The following is a 19,204-nucleotide window of genomic DNA, read 5'->3' as shown; positions in this document are numbered from 1 at the left end:
CGGGCGCGGAGAGAGGCGCCGGGAGGCGCCGCATAGCCGGGGTGGATGTGGGCGGGGCTCATGGGCGGGGCGGGTGAGTGGGCGTGGCCTCGGTGTGGCAGGCGTGCTGCGGAAAGAGGCCTGTAGGCCCGCGGCGCGGGGCAGGTTCTGGGCTGCTTAGGTTGGCGCCGGTCCCTGATCCCCGGGGGCGCAGTCGCAGCGCTCCCGCCCTCCAGGCGTCTGAGAGTGCGCGGCCCTGTGCGGCTGGAACCTGGCGCAACTCCTAGAGCGGTCCTTGGGGAGACGCGGGTCCCAGCCGTGCGGCTCCTACTGAGGCGTGCGCTGGTCGGAAGGTGAGTGATCCCCGGTCGGGGACCGGGGGACTTGGGAAGGACAGTTCCCGGACTGGAGGGCCAGAACGCTCCCTGGGATTTCAGTTGGCCGGCCATATGGCCCTGTGGGTCGTCGCGCCCGGGCCAGGGACCATTCTGTACATAGGATCGTGCTTGGCTCTCACGGGACGCGCCCACACGCAGGGCCCCGGTGTCGAATCGTCTGGTGGAATCTGCCCTCAACCCTATGCAGCGGTGCTGGTATCATAGTCATATTACAGGTAGGAATCAGCGGGCCCAAGGTCAGTCCGTAAAGGGGGTACCGGGGTTTAGGCCCGTGCGCTGCCCAGCGCTGCCCTGAAGGCGCGGCTGAACCACTGGTTTCCGCTGCCCTTTGTCAAGGACATTGTGGCAGTGTGAAAAAAAAAAAAAAAAAAAAAAATCAGCTTCTCTAACCTATAATCTCTCTGGGGAAAAAAATCAGCTTTTTTTTTTTTTTTTTTTTTTTTTTTTTTTTGAGACGGAATCTCACTCTGTTGCCCAGGCCCAGGCTGGAGTGCAGTGGCACGATTTCGGCTCACTGCAACCTCCGCCTCCCAGGTTCAAGCAATTCTTCTGCCTCAGCCTCCCGAGTACCTGGGATTACAGGGGCGCACCACCACGCCTGGCTAATTTTTTGTATTTTTAATAGAGACGGTTTTCATGTTGGTCAGGCTGGTCTCAAACTCCTGACCTCGTGATCTGCCCGCCTGGGCCTCCCAAAGTACTGGGATTGCAGGCGTGAGCCACTGCTCCAAGCCCTCTTTTTCTTTTTTCTTTCTTTTTTTTTTTTTTTTTAGAAGAGTCTCACTCTGTCGCCCAGGCTGGAGTGCAGTGGGGCAATCTCAGCTCACTGCAACGTCTGCCTTCCAGGTTCAAGCAATTCTCCCTCTTCAGCCCCCCCCCCCCCCCCCCCCCCCGCCCGAGTAGCTGGGATTACAGGCACCTGCCACCATGCCCGGCTAATTTTTGTATTTTTAGTACAGGCGGGGGTTTCACCATGTTGGCCAGGCTGGTCTTGAACTCATTTTTCTTTCCTTTTTTTTTCTTTTCTTTTTTTTTTTTTTTTTGAGATGGAGTTTCGCTCTTGTTGCCCAAGCTGGAGTGCCATGGCACAATCTCAGCTCACTGCAACCTCCGCCTCCCGGGTTCAAGCTATTCTCCTGCTTCAGCCTCTCGGGTAGCTGGGATTACAGGTGCGTGCCACTACGCCCAGCTGATTTTTGGTATTTTTAGTAGAAATGGGGTTTCACCATATTAGCCAGGCTGGTCTCAAACTCCTGACCTCAGGTGATCCGTCTGCCTCGGCCTCCCAGAGTGCTGAGATTACAGGCATGAACAACTGTGCCCGGTCAAAAATCAGTTTCTTTAACCTTTAATCTCTGAAAAAAAATAAATCAGTTTAACCTTTAATCTCCGAAGATCACAGCCAAAGAAATACATGAAAAGGAACAATTATTAAATAATATACACTTCTAGCTGTGCGGTTTATAGTTTTGGGAAAAAAATGGAAATGACCTAAGGTCCCACAAATAGGAAAATGGGCACAAAAGGGTATGCAGGCAATGGTTTAGCTGCAGCACGAATACACACTGAATATACTGTGAAATATTGTCTGTTAGAATGCCCAGCAGGGGGACTGTCCACATGGAAAGAGGCACAGGAAATAAAGTGAAAACATTACAAAATAACTTCTTAAAATTAAATAATGTACACGTCAAAAATATCAGATCCCATTTGACCTGGTATATACAGTTTAATAACCATATGGCTCTTTTTTCCTGTAGGCCTGGGCAGGTGCATAGTTTCTAACAAGGGAGAGAACTGTCACTGCTGTGGATGGGGTGCCAAGGGAAGTGTCTGGGGTGAAGTGAACGGTGACGCACTGCAAGTCAAGAGCCTGGGTTGGAGTCTTTCCCCACTGTTTCAAATAGTATAGAAAATAGAGCTGAGTCACTCAAATAGAGCTGAGTCAGTCACTCAGCTCTTGGACCTCAGATTCTTATTCTTAACTGCTAGGGGGATGGAGACAGAAGTCACAAACTCACATGCCACCAGGCATATGATGTAAACATGTAAACTGGGCCAAGGAATACAAAAGGGAGTGGTGAGCTGAAGAATGGATGCCCTGTCTAGAGGAGTGAAAATGAAGCATTTCATACAAACAACATGTCTTCGGGCAATCACTTTGTTAATCAGGATAAGGTGTTCCCCCAGTCTGCAGAAACACTGGCAACATTTACAAAGTCAAATCATTTCATGTCACTCTATTTTTTTTTTCTTTTTTGAGACAGAGTCTTGCTCTGTTGCCCAGGCTGGAGTGCAATGGCACAATCTTGACTCACTGCAACCTCCACCTCCCAGGTTCAAGTGATTCTCCTGCCTCAGCCTCCCAAGTAGCTGGGACTACAGGCACGTGCCACCATACCCGGCTAATTTTTGTATTGTTTAGTAGAGAGAGGGTTTTGCCACATTGACCAGGCTGGTTTCAAACTCCTGACCTCAGGTGATCCCACCTCGGCCCCCCAAAATGCTGGGATTACAAGTGTGAGCCACCACAAGTGGCCATCATTCCATATTACTCTCTAGCTTAAGAGGCTCCAAGGGCTTTCTGTCAGGCTTAGAATAAAATGCTCACCCCTACCCTAGGAGGGGTCGGGTCAGACCACTCCCACCTCCCTGACTGCATCTACCACCACCCAACTCTTTTTTTTGGAACCACAGTTCAGCCCAAAAAGGCTTTCTTTTTTTCTTTTACTTTCCCTTTTTTCTTGAAACAGAGTCTCACTCTGTCACCCAGTCCAGAGTGGAGCAATCCTCTAATCTCAGCCCGCTGAGTAGCTGGGACTACAGGCATGCACCACCACACCTGGCTAATTTTAAAAAATCTTTGGTAGAGATGGGATCTCACTATGTTGCCCAAGCTGGTCTCAAATTCCTAGGCTCAAGTGATCTCCTGCCTCAGCCTCTCAAAGTGCTGGGCCTCACCGACCAGACTTCCGCTTCCCTGGGATTTCCCAGGCCTCCTAATGCACTGTGACAGCCAAAGTTTGCTTTCTACAAAGTCACCTCCAGGCAGTGACTGTCTACCAGGGCTAATGATGAAGTCACTCACTCTCCTCTCTTTTTCCTTTAAGATAAATCCCTTTTCCGACCCGCCATTTTGGCTTACCCTGTAAGTTACAGCCCTACTTCTCACTGCCAAGTGTGGGTGTCACCGCTGGCTCAGGGAGCATGGATCCTGTAAACTTACCTCATCAGGAGGCTTTGAGGAGTGACCTCCAGGGACTAGACAAGTAACTTGTTCTTCATAATCACTGCCCTCCCAAGAACATCCAGGATTTCAGCCTCAGTGCTAAGAGAACCGTGTCTCTCCCTGACATATGCTCACTGCCGATAATTCTAGGAAAAGCAGAGGGCTGTGCAGGTGCCCCTGCCCCTAGGCTAGGAGAGCTGGCAAATGCCTGGAGACCCAAAGGCCTCATCCTCATGGAGGCCAACCATTCTGTTTTAGTGGTATACAGACTATCTTTTATTGTGATTTATAGTGCAACTTACCGGTTCAAACAATCCTACCTGTATTCATAAACTTTCTTTTTCCTTTCCTTCCTCACTGCCCAGCTTTAGGTTCACCCCTGTAAGTGTTGCTGGTGTCAGAATAGGAACCTCCCTGTGCTTTGAATGGATGAATGTGACCTCTCCCACATTCTCTGGTGCTGCGATGTGCCTTTAACACAGCAAGGTACTTGGACACAAAGCCTGTGCCTGGAGGCCTTATGCAGTTTCAGCCTGGCAGTGCATGGCCCTCGCTACAGACTCAGTGCCATTGTAGATGTTTCTGCATGGAAAATACATAAACACAAATATCTGCTGTTGCCAATCCACCACCGTCTTGCAGCCCCATGAGAGCCCCAGGAATCCAGGTTCCTTTGGTATTTCTGCTCCCTGCCCTTGGTGCATAGCCTCCATCCCCAGGATGACAAGAAGGCTGACTGAGCCCTAGCATCATCCCACAGTCCAGCTGGGAAGACAGCCAGCGACAAAGCCAGAGGGAACTAGCTCCCACACCTCCCAGCCCCAGCTGAGTTAGCTTCTTGAGGGTATTTCTTGGAAGCCCCGCCTGTGACTTCTGCTGACACCTCACTGGCCATCTCAACTGCAAGGCAGCCTAGGAAATGTAGTGCTTACCAGGACGCGTGGATTCCTGGAATCAATTCAGGGTCTGTCCTTAGGGAACCAGAGTGGCGATATTCAGTCACCAAAGATGCAGGTGCCCAGCTGTCCAGTGAAGTCAAGGGAATGGGGAAGGATTTGAAGTCACCTTTCGGTGTTTGGAGTGATCAGAGCTGCCTGCCTCCTCTTGGAGGGTGACAGTGCCCCACTCTGTTAAGTCCCATGCCTGCCCCCAACTCAGCTTCAGCCACAATGATGTAGCCTCTTTTCCTTTCCATCCACAGGGCACCTGGCCTGGGTGGAGCCCACTCCTCAGCACCCACCTCACTTCTTGCAGTATTCTGCAGACCCCAGCCCTGTGCCTGAGCTCCTGGACAGCTGGAGATAAGGAGTGGGCCCTGGAAGATGCTCGTTCAGGCCCTGCTCAAGATTCCAGTCCTGGTGGGGATAAGCACCACTTTTGTGTGTCTCTGTGCTTTTTGTTTTGCCATAAAGACACACTGATAGGTTCACATTGTCGTTTGGACACAACATGCGCGATGCGTGTCTTCACACTAAGCCCTAGTCACACTCTCTGCATTGTTTTTTTATCCCATTTTTTCCTACTGTGGTACAGAACATCTCACATAAAATTGGCCATTTTAACCACTTTTTTTGTTTGTTTTTTGTTTCTTTGGACAGAGTCTCGCTGTCTCAGCCTCCCGAGTAGCTGGGATTACAGGTGCACACCACCATGCCCGGCTAATTTTTGTATTTTTAGTAGAGATGGGGTTTTGCCATGTTGGCCAGGCTGGTCTCGAACTCCTGACCTCAGGTAATCCACCTGCCTCAGCCTCCCAAAGTGCTGGGATTACAGGTGTGAGCCACGGTGCCTGACCTCATTTTAGCCACTCTTAAGGGTAGAGGTTTCTGGCTGTTTTCATGCATGTACTGATAGACACTTGGGTTGCTTCCATGTTTTAGCTGTTCTGGAAAATGCTGCTTTGAACATGGGTGGGCAAGTGGTTTTCAAGACCCTGCTTTCAGTTTTTTGGGTTCAGAGTAACAAATGGAATTACTGAGTCATATGTTAATTCTCATTTACTAATTGTAATTTTTGGGGGCACAGCACCTCTACAGCAGCGGCAGCACTCGACCTTTCCCCAGCAGTGCACAGGGTTCAAACTTCTCCACATCCTCACCTACGTGTGTTACTTTGTTTTTTTGGTGGTAGTAGCCATTCTAATGGGTGTGATATGGGATCTCATTGTGGTTTTGATTTGCATTTCCCTGAGGATTAGTGATGCTAAGCATCTTTTCATGACTTACTGACCATTCATACATCTTTGGAGGAAAGCCTGTGCAAGCCCTCTGCCCATTTTTGCATTGAGTTGTTCGCTTTTTTGTTGTTAAGTTTTATCTGAGCTGTTTTGTTACGGTAGGGAGAGGGGGTTTGTTGGAGTCTCCTTGTCTCTCCCAGAAGGAAGCCAGAATTTCAGAGATGGCTGGGAGGGGGTGAGGCCAAAGGCTCCCCTGGGGAGAACTCACATTTTTCCAGAGCTCCATTGTGCCAGCCACTGCACATAGCAACTGTCTCTCTCTCACTCTTCTGGGCCATGCTGTGACTTTGCTGATGAGGAGGTTGAGGCACAGAGGGGTGGAGGGATGTGCTGCAGGGCCCACAGCTACAATGGGCTGAGCTGGAAATTGCACCAAGTCTGTCTGACGTGGGGGTCTCCTCTGGCCTCTGCGGCATCCCTGGAGAATCTCTGAGACTTCTGGTTAGAGCCTGTGTCTAAGCCAACTCCCATTATTTTCAAGTGAGGGGAAGGGCCGACAGTTGCCAGTGCTGGCCCACCAGTGTCTGGCACCAGCCGAGGAGTGCAGGCACCCATTGGTGGTGTGGCGGTTCACTGATCCCCCAGCCTTCTGCTCGATCTGACAGGGAAAACTGGGGAAGGCAGGAAGGCCAAGGAGGCTCAACTCCTGCTTCCTACCGTGGCTCATTTCCTGGGTCCTTTGCTGTATGACTGCCTGGATGGAAGGTTCTGAGTCCTCTCAAAAAAGGAAAAAAGTATGGGTTTTGACATCCCGCATGGCTTGTCCTCTGAGGCCTAAATCTCCAGAAGATTCCTGGCCTCTCTTGAGAGGTCTTTCTCTGATGTGTTTGCGTGTCTGTCAGAAAGCAGCAGTGACGCCTAGATGTGGTACAGCCGACCTCACCTGTGCCTCTCCCCACCTCCCCTGGGTTCATTTTGTCTTCCAGATTGCTGGACTCACTGAAGAGAGACTGCGCATGAAAGTCCCAGCCACCCACCAAATCAGAGAGAAGAAATCCACCTTATGCCATGGCAGGTAATGATTCACTATTGTGGAGTAAGACTTTTTTTTTTTTTTTTTTGAGATGGGATTTTGTTGTATTGCCCAGGCTGGTCTCAAACTCCTGAGCTCAAGTGACCCTCCCACATTGACCTTCCAGGTAGGAGTTAGACTCTTAATCAGAAATTGAATACATTGTTGTAAAAAATCCAAGCCACGTGGAAGTGTATAAACTATCTGGAATTATTTTGTTTTCTATTTTCTCACTTGTTTTATTGTTCCTTTCGACTCCCTCCAGAATGTAAGTTCCTCAAAAGTGGGGCCCTGCCTATCCTGTCTTTGCTGTGCCTCCAGGCCCTGCAATTCTCCCTGGGCCATAGCAGGGGCTCAAGTGAATGAACCCCAGGAGGCACCTTGGGTAAAAATTCTATCTTTACTTTTGCAACTGCTTATCATGCATGTATACATGAACATGCAATCTTGCAACTTTTTTATTTCACCTAACGATATAACATGGAGAGCCTTTCACGTTAGAACACACAGATTCACCGTATTCTATACATTATAGTGTAGATTAGGATTTTCGACCTTGGCACTACTGACATTTTGGGCCAGATAATCCTATGTTTTGGGGGGTTATCCTGTGCACCATGTTTAGCACCATCCCTGGCCTCTGCCCACCAGATGCCAGTAGCACTCCTCCCCCACTAGCTGTGACAAACCAAAATGTCTCCAGGCGTTGAGAAATGTCCCCTGGCAGGCACAACACTGCCCCAGTTGAGAACCACTGGTGTAGGTCATTTACATCTATTCTCCTGTTAAGCCCCTAAGTATAGTCCCTTTATTGAAATAACAGTCTGAGAAAGCAAAATTAAAATGTTAACCATTAATCTAACTTATGGAATTCAACCTTTGTAGTCAGCTCAATGCCCTGAAACCCGTTGCTTCAAACTGATATGTGTATTTTCTCCTTAGAGTCTCATTATGAAAAATTTAAATCAAGAGTTTAACATCTTCTTAAAGGTTACCAGGGTAAATTTAATTAAGCAAATCACCAGGGTGCCTCCCAGAGGAAGTCATTATATAATCCTGGAGACTCTTTCCAAGAGGAAAATACTGCTCCAGAAGCCCCTGCTGTGAGCGATACACCTAGTGCCGGGGAGGCCTGACTCTTCCTAGAGTCCTCTTTGTTATCAGCATCACCACTGAAAGATGGGCTCCATGTGGTCCTGCCTTCCCACGACACCAGTGGGTCTGATTCCTCATGTTTTGTTTAAGTGTCAGATTTTGATGGACCGGGGGAGATGGAAGCAGAACTGTGCCACACTGAAAGGTGCCTGTAGCTGATATCTGCAAATGTTGGGTTAGCATGGAAGATTAATTCCAGCAGTTCTTTATTTTGGTGTTAGGGAGCTGGTCTAAACCTTCTTATGGAGGATAACCAAATTAAGTTGGTCTTTTAAGAGATTTAGTGATGGTATTTTTGAGGAGATATAATTTGACCCATTGTATTGTGATGTTGAGCTATGAATAACTGGATTTTTAAGATGTCCATTACTTTAAAACTGCCACTAGAAAGTTTGGTATTTCTGGGGCCAGGTGTGGTGGCTTATGCCTGTAATCCCAGCACTTTGGGAGGCCGAGGCAGGCAGATCACCTGAGGTCAGGAGTTCGAGACTAGCCTGACCAACATGGAAAAACCCTGTCTCTACTAAAAATACAAAAAATTATCCAGGCGTGGTGACTCATGCCTGTAATCCCAGCTACTCAGGAGGCTGAGGTAGGAGAATTGCTTGAACCTGGGTGGCAGAGGTTGCAGTGAGCTGAGATCGTGCCATTGCACTCCAGCCTGGGCAACAAGAGCGAAACTCTGTTTCAAAAAAAAAAAGAAAAGAAAAAGTTTGGTGTTTCTGGCCAAGTGCGGTGGCTCATGCCTGTAATCCCAGCACTTTGGGAGGCCAAGGCAGCTGGATCACTTGAGGCCAGGAGTTCAAGACCAGCCTGGCCAACATGGCAAAACCCCCTCTGTACTAAAAATACAAAAAATTAGCTGGGTGTAGTGGCACACACCTGTAGTCCCTGCTACTCAGGAGACTGAGGCATGAGAATTGCTTGAACCTGGGAGGCGGAGGTTGCAGTGAGCTGAGATCATGCCACTGCATTCCAGCCTGGGTGATAGAGTGAGACTGTCTTAAAAAAATTTAAAAAAAAGGAGAGAGAGGAAGAAAAGAAAATTTGATATTTCTTAGCTTCAATTACTATGATGCACCTAAACATTCAATTTTCATCTTAGTCTGTATTGAATTTAACAGAGAGAGGTTGTTCTTCAAGAGGAACTGTTTCTTATCCTGATTTAGGGAAGAAAGTACTCATTGTCTATGCACACGAGGAACCCAGGTCTTTCAACGGATCCTTGAAGAATGTGGCTGTAGATGAACTGGGCAGGCAGGGCTGCACCGTCACGGTGTCTGATTTGTACGCCATGAACTTTGAACCGAGGGCCACAAGGAAGGATATCACTGGTGAGTCATGGGATAAATGCTGTATTTGTAAAAACCATTTTTATGTTTTTTACTTTAAAAAATGTTGACTTCCAGCTACAAAATGGCATTATAGAAGCAAGCTAGCTTCACTTTCCAAAAACAGATAGCACTGAGATTATCATCAGCAATATCCCAGAAGTCAAATATGAAGATGAAATAGTTCCCAAGACCACACGTAAGTGAAAAAACTCCAAGGAGACGGTAAGAGATTGGACTATCATACCCACGACACCCCTCCTCACAAACTACCCAGCACCAACTGTGTGGGAAATTTCCTCCCAAGTCAGAGGTTCTACACTGGAAAAAGAGATCAAGGTGGACAATCAGCTTCTCAATTTTCTGGGGTTCCCAGAAACAGGCAGGAAGGAGACCTGTTCCTGCCTCAACCCACGGGAAGCATCAGGAGTGCCTAAAGGGAGAAATATCCCTGACAACAGCCAGAGACAAAGGAGGGAGATGGGAGTATTGTCCCCAGCCCTGGAAACTCTGATCTGTAAATTAGCCAAAGGAGATGCCAAACCAGAGTGGCTGTTCAGCAGCACCACACTGTAGGAGGTACATTCAGCAGGTTTGCTGGGCATGAGCGGCTAGCCAGCCTTCCCACACTACCATGCTGTCCCCTTTGGAACCTCTCATATTCAGGATGGGCATCACTTTGAACAGTTACTAGAGCTGAGGCAAACCTGGGCATAAACCACCATCTAGTGCCAAAAAGGAGGTGGTGACTTAGTAGAGGAAAAAAAAAAAGAACTTTAATAAGAAAGTTGCAAAGACTTTCTAAGCAAATATATGTAATAAAAATGAAAACAAGTCAGAGATAGAAGACTGAAATAAATAGATGTCATCCACAAGAAACAACAATAAACAGGGAACCATGACCTCTCCACACAGACAAAGCAAGGAACCAGTGACTGAACCTAATGAGATGACGCTGTTTGGGCTCTCTGAGCAAGAATTCAGGGCTCTGTGACCAAGAATTCAAAATGGCACCTTTAAGGAAATGCAGTAATCCTCAAGATGACACAGAAAAGCAATTCAGAAATTTATCAGCTAAATTTAACAAAGAGATTGAAATAATTTTTAAAAAATCAAACAAATCTTGGAACTGGAAATACATGTGCTGAAAAATTCATTAGAGGTTCCCAACAGCAGAATGGTTGAAGCAGAAGAAAAAATCAGTGAGCTCAAAGACAGGTGATTTGAAAATACACAGAGAAGAAAAAAGAAAAAGGTATGGAGATTTCCTATAAAATATAGAAAATTACCTCAAAAGACCAAATCCAAGAATGATTGGTGCTTAAGAGGGAGCTGAGCAAGAGCAAGGCATAGCAAGCTTATTCAAAGAAATAATAACAGAAAATTTTCCAAAACTTGAGAAAGAGATAAATATCCTGGTAGAGGAAGGTCATAGAATAAACAGATTTGACTCAAATAGGACTACCCCAAGGCATATAATTATTAAACTCTCAAAGGTCAAGAACAAAAAGAGGATCCTAAAAGCAAATAACATGTAACGGAGCTCCAGTTCATCTGGCAACAGACTTCTCAACAGAAAACATATAGGCCAGGAGGGAGTGGGACATTTGCAAAGTGCTGAAAGAACCAAACTGTCAACCAAGAATACTGTACCCAGCAAATCTAGCCTTCAACTCTGAAAGAGAGAGAAAGTCTTTCCCAAACAAAGAAAAGCTGAGAGAATGCACCACCACCAGACCCACCTTATAAGAAATGCTAAAGGGAATTCAATAAGGAAGAAAAGCACTAATGTGCAAAAAGAAAACATTTGAAGATGTAAAAACCCACTGGTAAAAGTAAGTACACAGAACACTCTAATACTATAATTGTGTACAATCCACTCATTACTAGTATTAAGTCTAACAGACAAATCTATCAAAAACAATAATCACTACGGTGACCTGTTAAGAGCTAGAGATAAGCAATATAAAATATGTAAATCAAGACACAGATACTCAAAAATGTGGAGGTGAGCATGAAATTAAAGTGTAAAGTTTATTTTTTTAGACCTCTTTGGCATTGAACAAGACATCCAGCCTCTCTTGGGTGTCAGTTTGCTCTCTGGTAAATTGGGAAATACACCAGTTTCACCAGTTAGGAAGAAAGGTGATGTGTGTGGAGCATGGCACCTGCTAGGTAGGAAGTGCACAATCAGCGGCCCTCCCAGACTGCTTCTCTTTCCCTACCTTGGACCCAGGGTGCAGCTTCTGGTCAGGTTGCAGCAAATGTCTTTGACTTGCTCTTAGGAGTCCAGTATACACAGTGCTACTGGGATGGTTGGGACGGGCTGTGGATGCCCACCTAGGAGTGAGAATATTTGGCCTCTTCCCCCACAGGTGCGCTTTCTAATCCTGAGGTCTTCAATTATGGAGTGGAAACCTACGAAGCCTACAAGCAAAGGTCTCTGGCTAGTGACATCACTGATGAGCAGAAAAAGGTTCGGGAGGCTGACCTAGTGATATTTCAGGTTTGTTTTTCTCTAATTAATGTATTGAATCAGATTCATCTTATGTACAAACTCTTTCTGAATATTGAGTTTTGTGCTGCTTCTGGAAGTGGCATCAATGTTTTTAGCACAGTTGCACACTTACTGAGCAAATACTGTAACCTGGTTACAACACCTAGTTACAAGACTTCACCTAGTTACAACACTACTTTAAACACTTTACTTAGATGTAACACTACTTTAAACACTTTACCTAATTGGGTAAAGATATCCACGTAGCCAATATCACTCACTCCAAATCCCGACTGCCATGTAAATAGGAATGAAGGATCTTTCCATTAGCGCAATGGTCCAAGAATCATCTGAAACCTGCCAGTCTTGTTGCTTCCTTTCTCTTCCCGTTCCTGCCCTGAGACATTCTGGGGCTGCTTGAGAACCACATTTCTCTGCATAAATGTTTATCAGGGTAAATCAGGCCAAATGCATCTCCTTAAATATCCTGCCTTAAATATCCTAATCATTAAGAGGAAAATCTCTGGTTTCTACCCTCTCAGTGGTTGCTTCATCCTCAACCCAGCCACCTTCCTATATTTGTTCACAAGGAGGTGATGCCACTGCAGAGTGAACTGGCCCCGCAAAATGGCCTCCAGGAGTGCTGACTCATCCGGCCACTTCCTGCCACTGCAAGGAAGATGTGCAGGCATGGCTGTGACTGTGTAAACCTGGCAGCAGAGTACACACATGAGCTCTGAGGGAATTGTTGGGTTGACAGAAATTCCTGTCCAACTAGAAAGAAAGGGGAATCTATTATAAGGGCTCTGGTCACTTGGGCCTCCTGGATCACAAGGACAGAGCTGTGTAGCTGCTCTCGTCCTCGGATTCCCATCTGCTCCTTTCTGCCTCTTGGCTCGGTTCTCTCTCACTGCATCCCAGGGACTGGATCCCCTAGATCCAGAAGTTCCAAGCAAGGGATCTGATTGGTTCAGATCATTTCTGTTTTCCAACCCTGCTTGAGGACGGGGAGTGGGTGGGAGAACGAGAGCACTGTTCGCATGAGCCCACCACGTGGGTGCGAGGCAGGGGATGAGGAGCATGTGACCACTTTCCAGACAAAACCACCTGTCCAGAATGATGAGGTTCCCAAGCCTTCATAACAGCAACCTGCATGTGCGGGAAGAGGGCTGCCTCATCCCTGCCCAGGCTTGCCTCTGCACACCCCTTCCTGACACCAGCCCTTTCTTTACTCAGTGACCTTGAGCTGCTAATCTGACCGAAGTGCAGGACGTCCTTTGTCCTAATTCCAGGTGGTTGGACTCATAGTCCTCAGGCCTAGGTGACCATGCAGTTTACCATCTATGCCTTAATACCATGCCAGTGCGACGGGCCTGCATCCTGGGGCACGTGGTCCCAGCAGAACCACGCTGAGCTCTCTGCTTCTCCTGTCCCCCCTCGAGTCGGCCGGCCACGTGGAGCCCGCTTTCCTCCTCGCACCCACTCCACTCCCAGAACCCGGTGGCTGGGTAGGCTAAGACCTGGCCTTTCTATAATGGCCTTTCTTTTGTTTCACTTCATTTCACTCCATTTCCCTGCCTTCCCTTTTTTTCTGATAGTTTGTCCAGAGGGTCTGCATTGTAAGTTATTTTTTTATTCAAGATTAATAAAAATTTCATTCATCACTACTACACTACTAATATCAGAGCCCACCACTCACTGAGCATTGATTCTGTTTTGGGCACTGTGGTGTGTCCTCAAATCCTCACCAGGATGCTGTGAGCTGTGAACTATTAGTAGCCCTATTTGATGAATCAGGAAAAAGGAGGCACAGAGAGGTCAAGTAACTTGCCAATGTCACACAGCAGCAGGTTGTGGAGCTTGGGTTTCAATGCCAAGTCCTGAGTTTGTTTTATATTGGAAGCACATGAGACATTGGCTTCCACCTTTGGTAACAGATGATTGCCTATGTTTATTTCCCTTCCCAGGCAGTAACACTGGATGTAATGTTAAGTCATCTATGGGATAGGGAGATCTTCATGCTGGTCTAAGGAATACAAACATATGACTTTAGTTGGTGTCAAAATCCATAGCTGCTCAGCATCTAACTCAGTCTGACTTCCAGATGCTAACAACACACCCCAGGCAGGGGAAGGCGCATGCTTTTCCATACCCTTCCTTTTGACTGGCTTGGTCACAGACTGCTGCTCCAAAGCTAGTGCCATGCACAGCTCCTCGTCCCCTCCCTGCCTGCCCAGGGCCAGCATCAGGGGCTGTCATCACTGGGGGATGCAGAGCTACCTGTAACAGCAACAAGGACCATTGTCAACTCCGTCCCCATCTGACACCCACACTGCACCTTTCAGAGCTGACCATAAGGGTTACCCTCACCTGCCCAGCTGCCAGGGAAGAGGAGGGCTGTGGGCTTCATTCAAAATCGCCAGATAGACTAAACTGGGAAACCTGAGGCGAGCCGCAGCCTCAGTTTCTCTTTGGTGTTGCCGCCCACAGTTCCCGCTGTACTGGTTCAGCGTGCCGGCCATCCTGAAGGGCTGGATGGATAGGGTGCTGTGCCAGGGCTTTGCCTTTGACATCCCAGGATTCTACGATTCCGGTTTGCTCCAGGTATGTGCTCTTGGATAAGGATCACTATGGATAGTTGGAGTGAGGGGACAGAGGATGCATCTTCTATCAAGTTATATTTCTAGTTTGCTTCCTTTTCTTAGCAAATATTGATTGAGCACCTGCTATGTACAAAACACCATGTGCTGCACATGGGTGGACACAGCATCATTTCTGAAATCATGGAGCATTTGTCTAGTGGGGCTGCAGACACATCCACAGCATACTACACACATGGCAAACAAGGGAGTGGGCCAGGTGTCAGGTGACAGGGGACCTGGGCAACCTTATGTGGGCAACCCGGCGGCTGGCTCTGGCTCCAGAGAGAGTATCTCCTTAGTGCAGAGTCCAGCCCTGGCCTGGCACAAGTTCACCCCCTTGAGCATCATGTGCCTGCTGTGAGACAAGATCATGTGACACCCACATGGCAGGATGAGGAGGGCATGGAACCTGGTAGATGTGCAACACGTGGTAGCTATGAATTCTTACTAAAACAGTGATTTTTAAGGCCGGGTGCAGTGGCTCATGCCTGTAATCCCAGCAATTTGGGAGGCCGAGGAGGGTGGATCACTTGAGGCCAAGAGTTCAAGACCAGCCTGGCCAACATGGTGAAATCCTGTCTCTACTAAAAATACAAAAATTAGCCGGGCATGGTGTAGTCCCAGCTACTTGGGAAGCCGAGGCAGGAGACTTGCTTGCACCTGGGAGGTGGAGGTTGCAGTGAGCCAAAATCGCACCATTGCACTCCGGCCTGGGCGACAAAGCGAGACTCTGTCTCAAAAAAAAAGAAAGAAAAAAGAAAAAAAAAAAAGGAATTATTTTTATATTCTAAAAGCTTCAGAAAATAAATGCATGTAAGGGAAACATACTGAGTAACCAAGATGTGTCTTGGACCGTGAATGGTGCTACCACTTACTGAGCGGCCCTGTGTGCTGGGAACCTTGTCCTATGGTCAGTGCCTTGGCCGTATCCATCACACATGGCGTCATGGAAACCAAGTTTCCACCAGCAACCTGGGCATGTTAGAGCTTCTGTGTCCACTTGGTCCATTCACTTGGACTGTCTCTTCCTCTTGGGATGTTGTTGTCACCTATGGATGGGAGTGTTGCATTTGTCCATCCCTGGAGGGTGTCCACACGCATGTTCCCTGCTGGCTGTGCTGAGCCCGTGTGCTGGAGGCTCGGCAACATTTTTGTCCTCTTATGGAGTCCACACAAATGCATCTGCTTTCTCCCTTGCAGGGTAAACTAGCGCTCCTTTCCGTAACCACGGGAGGCACGGCCGAGATGCACACGAAGACAGGAGTCAATGGAGATTTTCGATACTTCCTGTGGCCACTCCAGGTAGACCAGCTGCGAGTGGCTCCCTTGCTTGTTGGCACATGCACACACAGACACACACATGCACACATGCGTACACACACACATGCACACACATACATGCCCTCAGCTCCCCGAGGGGTGAGATGAGATGGGATGGAAGCGTGATGCCCCACACCATTTTGACTCCCCTGGATACAAGAAAATTATAACATTTTGCGCCTTTTAAATGCTTCGCTTGACAGATTTGAAAAGCTTGACCAATAGGGAAAACATGCCCTAATTATACCTTTTGATATGGTTTGGGCGGAAGCTAAGCCAAACCTGCGTAGCCTGGTCAGCAGAGTGGCCCCAAGGTGGCCCTGCGTGTGTTGTGATCCGTGCATGTGGAGGCCACCCACGTGACTCTGGCAGTGCTTGGTGAGGGCAGTACTGCCCTTGGACCCTGGCAGGTGGCACCCCGGGCCCTGCATTCTGATGGCCGCATGCTGGTCTCTGCTGGCCCTGCCAACCCCCACACGGACAGGGGGCTTATGGAGCCAGCCCACACCCATCTCCCAGTACGCAGACCCCTCCCAGGCCTGCTCCTCCAGGGAACCCCTTAGTGCCTGCATGAGTGTCCCTGGGGCCTGAAAGGTGACCGAGTAATGGCCACCTGCCAAAGGGAAGGTGGTGGGCAGAGCAGTTCCAACATGCTGGGGTGTCCCAGGAAGGAACCCCTGGTGAGGGGTGGCAGAGGGAGGGAGTGGGGAGCAGACACCAGGTCAGCGGCTCCAGGGAACCCAGAAACCTAAGGGTCAACTGTTCTTCCAGATTGTTTAAGGGAGCTTTGTCGAGACAGGAGGAGAGCTCGTTCTTGAGGGGTAAGGAGTTTGCTGAGCAAATGCACGCGTCACCCTTTTCTGTGAACTCTCTCTAGGTGCATGTGCCTTGCCCATGTCCTATTGGGTTGTTGGTATTTTTTAATTTTCTATTTGTCAGCACTCTTCATATATCAGAGAAATTAATCCTATTACATCCTTTCAAAACACAAAGATTTTTCCTCCCACAGGCAGTGCACATTGGCTAAGTTCATTCCTTGCTTTTGTTGTTGTTTGCTATTATAAATAGGATTTTGTCTTCAATTGTATCTTCTAAAAGTTCTTTGGATTGGTGAAAGCTATTGATTGCTGAATATTGGTTTTTTACCCTGACCATTTGCTGTTTTCTCCTCCTAATCATAATTTTTTCTTAGTTGGTTTCCAGTAATGAATTCATGTTGTCTGAGGCTGGGTGCAGTGGTTCACACCTGTAATCCCAGCACTCTGGGAGGCCGAGGTGGTAGATCACCGAAGTTCAGGAGTTCAAGACCAGCCTGGCCAACATGGCGAAACCCCATCTCTACTAAAAATACAAAAATTAGCCGAGTATGGTGGTGGGCGCCTGTAATCCCAGCTACTTGGGAGGCTGAGGCAGCAGAATCGCTTGAACCTGAGAGATGGAGGTTGCAGTGAGCCAGGATTGCACCACTGCACTCTAGCCTGGGCAACAGAGTGAGAAACCACCTCAAAAACAAACAAACAAATAAATAAAATCATGTTGCCCGAGGAAAAAAATGTGGAAAGTGGTGTGTGGGCCTCTTACTCCCCACCTGACAGGGCAGGCCTGGGTGTGGGTGTAGGTTTTAAAGGAAGTAATGCAGAGGGTTGAGTGTGATATTTTTAGAAAAAAAGTGGTCCTCTTTGAAAGGAGAAAGTATGTGATTCCAGTTACTGATAGTCTACTGAAGGAAATAATAATTTACAAGCCTGACCTTGCTTCTTCACAGGCCAACTGGTCTCTTATGTGTCATTAGCCAAGTTCAATTCTTCTTGCTTTTAAAAAAATATTTTTTTTCAGTTTGCAGAAGTACATATTATGGCAAAAAAAATGAGACAATATGAAATAAAAAAGAGAAAGTCCCTTTAATCCCCCCCACCTCAGAAAGAATCACTTTAAATAGTTTGATTTATTTTCTTAGGGCCTATATATTTTCTCACATACATAATTTTTATTATAGGTTTATTACATTTACTGCTTTTTTACATAAATGGTGTATCATAAATACTGCTTAAAATTTGTTGTTGTTTTCATTTAACAGATATCTTGAACAAACTTCCATGGTACACATTATAGCTAAAATAACCTCATTCTGGAATAATCTATAGTGTGAATATACCATAATTTGCCCAATCAAGCAGAACTATAATGTTTGGTGTCTGAATCAGTTGCAAAGATTGTAGGTTAATTGCAGTTATAAAAATAGAGCTTGGAAATTGCAGCTGCCCCAAGTTCTCACCACTCTTGCGTCCTAAAGCCATAGGGAAGTTTAGCTTTCAGTTGCCTGAAACATTAAGGTTGTTTCATGATTTTTTGAAGGTTTGTTTCACATCATTTCCCCCCTTAAATCATTTAACCGAATAGTATGTAACAGGTGTAGTTTCTAATGAGTTCTCTTCTTCCCCTGTGGCTTTAGCATGGCACATTACACTTCTGTGGATTTAAAGTCCTTGCCCCTCAGATCAGCTTTGCTCCTGAAATTGCATCCGAAGAAGAAAGAAAGGGGATGGTGGCTGCGTGGTCCCAGAGGCTGCAGACCATCTGGAAGGAAGAACCCATCCCCTGCACGGCCCACTGGCACTTTGGGCAATAACTCTGTGGCACGTGGGCATCACGTGAGCAGCACACTAGGAGACCCAGGCGCAGGCAAAGAGAAGATGGTTCTGTGATGAAATAAAATTACAACCTAGCTACCTGGGATACTTCTTTCTTTCTGTTTTTTGTTTGTTTTTAATTTTAGCTTTAAGGAGCACATGGGCAGTACTGTTTCAGGGGAATATTGTGTGGCACTGGGGTTTGGGCCTCTATTGATCCCATCACCCAAATAGTGAGCATAGTTCCCAATAGATAGTTTTCAACACTCCCTTTCTTCCCTTCCTTCCCTTCCTTCCCGCTTTTGGATTCCCAACGTCTTTTGATCCCATCTTTTCACCCGTGTACCCAACGTTTAGTTCCCACTTATAAGTTAGAACATGGGGAATTTGGTTTTGTTTCTGTGTTGATTCACTTAGGATAATGACCTCCAGCTGCATCCACGTTACTGCAAAGGACAGGATTTCATGTTTTTTTTATGGCTGCGTAGTATTCCATGGCGTCTGTGTACAACACTTTCTTTATCCAGTCCACTGTTGATGGGCACCTGGGTTGATTCCATGTCTTTGCTACTGTAAATAGTGCTGTGATGAACATACAAGTGCAGGCATCTTTTCATAGAATGATTTCTTTTTTCCTTTTGGTAGATAGCCAGTAATGGGATTGCTGGGTTGAAGGGTAATTCTATTTTTAGCAAACTAGAAATATTTAATGAAGTACATGAATGAGTGTCTTCAGAATTGTATACAGCCAGATCAAATGTTTTAATAATGAACT

The 19,204-nt window shown here is 47.1% G+C and overlaps 1 protein-coding gene across 9 annotated transcripts; it reads left to right on the top strand.

Annotated features, from left to right (window-relative positions):
• Nucleotides 1–43: 43 nt before the first annotated feature.
• NQO2 (N-ribosyldihydronicotinamide:quinone dehydrogenase 2) lies at nt 44–18,533 on the top strand. 9 transcript variants are annotated; one of them, XM_055263046.2, is made up of 9 exons: nt 81–332; nt 3,972–4,092; nt 4,808–4,964; nt 6,769–6,857; nt 9,179–9,343; nt 11,716–11,846; nt 14,328–14,441; nt 15,680–15,781; nt 18,252–18,533. In XM_055263046.2, exons 4-9 carry the CDS (start codon nt 6,851–6,853, stop codon nt 18,426–18,428), a joined length of 696 nt encoding a protein of 231 aa, XP_055119021.2. In that variant the 5' UTR covers nt 81–332; nt 3,972–4,092; nt 4,808–4,964; nt 6,769–6,850; the 3' UTR covers nt 18,429–18,533. The 9 variants fall into 9 exon arrangements, with proteins under 9 accessions (XP_055119022.2, XP_055119019.2, XP_063489074.1 ...); XM_063633002.1 differs by lacking the exon at nt 81–332 and adding an exon at nt 431–592; XM_063633003.1 differs by lacking the exon at nt 81–332 and adding an exon at nt 2,143–2,254.
• Nucleotides 18,534–19,204: the final 671 nt, after the last annotated feature.

This window comes from Symphalangus syndactylus, chromosome 23 (assembly GCF_028878055.3).
Source record: "Symphalangus syndactylus isolate Jambi chromosome 23, NHGRI_mSymSyn1-v2.1_pri, whole genome shotgun sequence".
Taxonomy (NCBI): domain Eukaryota; kingdom Metazoa; phylum Chordata; class Mammalia; order Primates; family Hylobatidae; genus Symphalangus; species Symphalangus syndactylus.
This window is presented reverse-complemented; position numbering and strand designations above follow the sequence as displayed.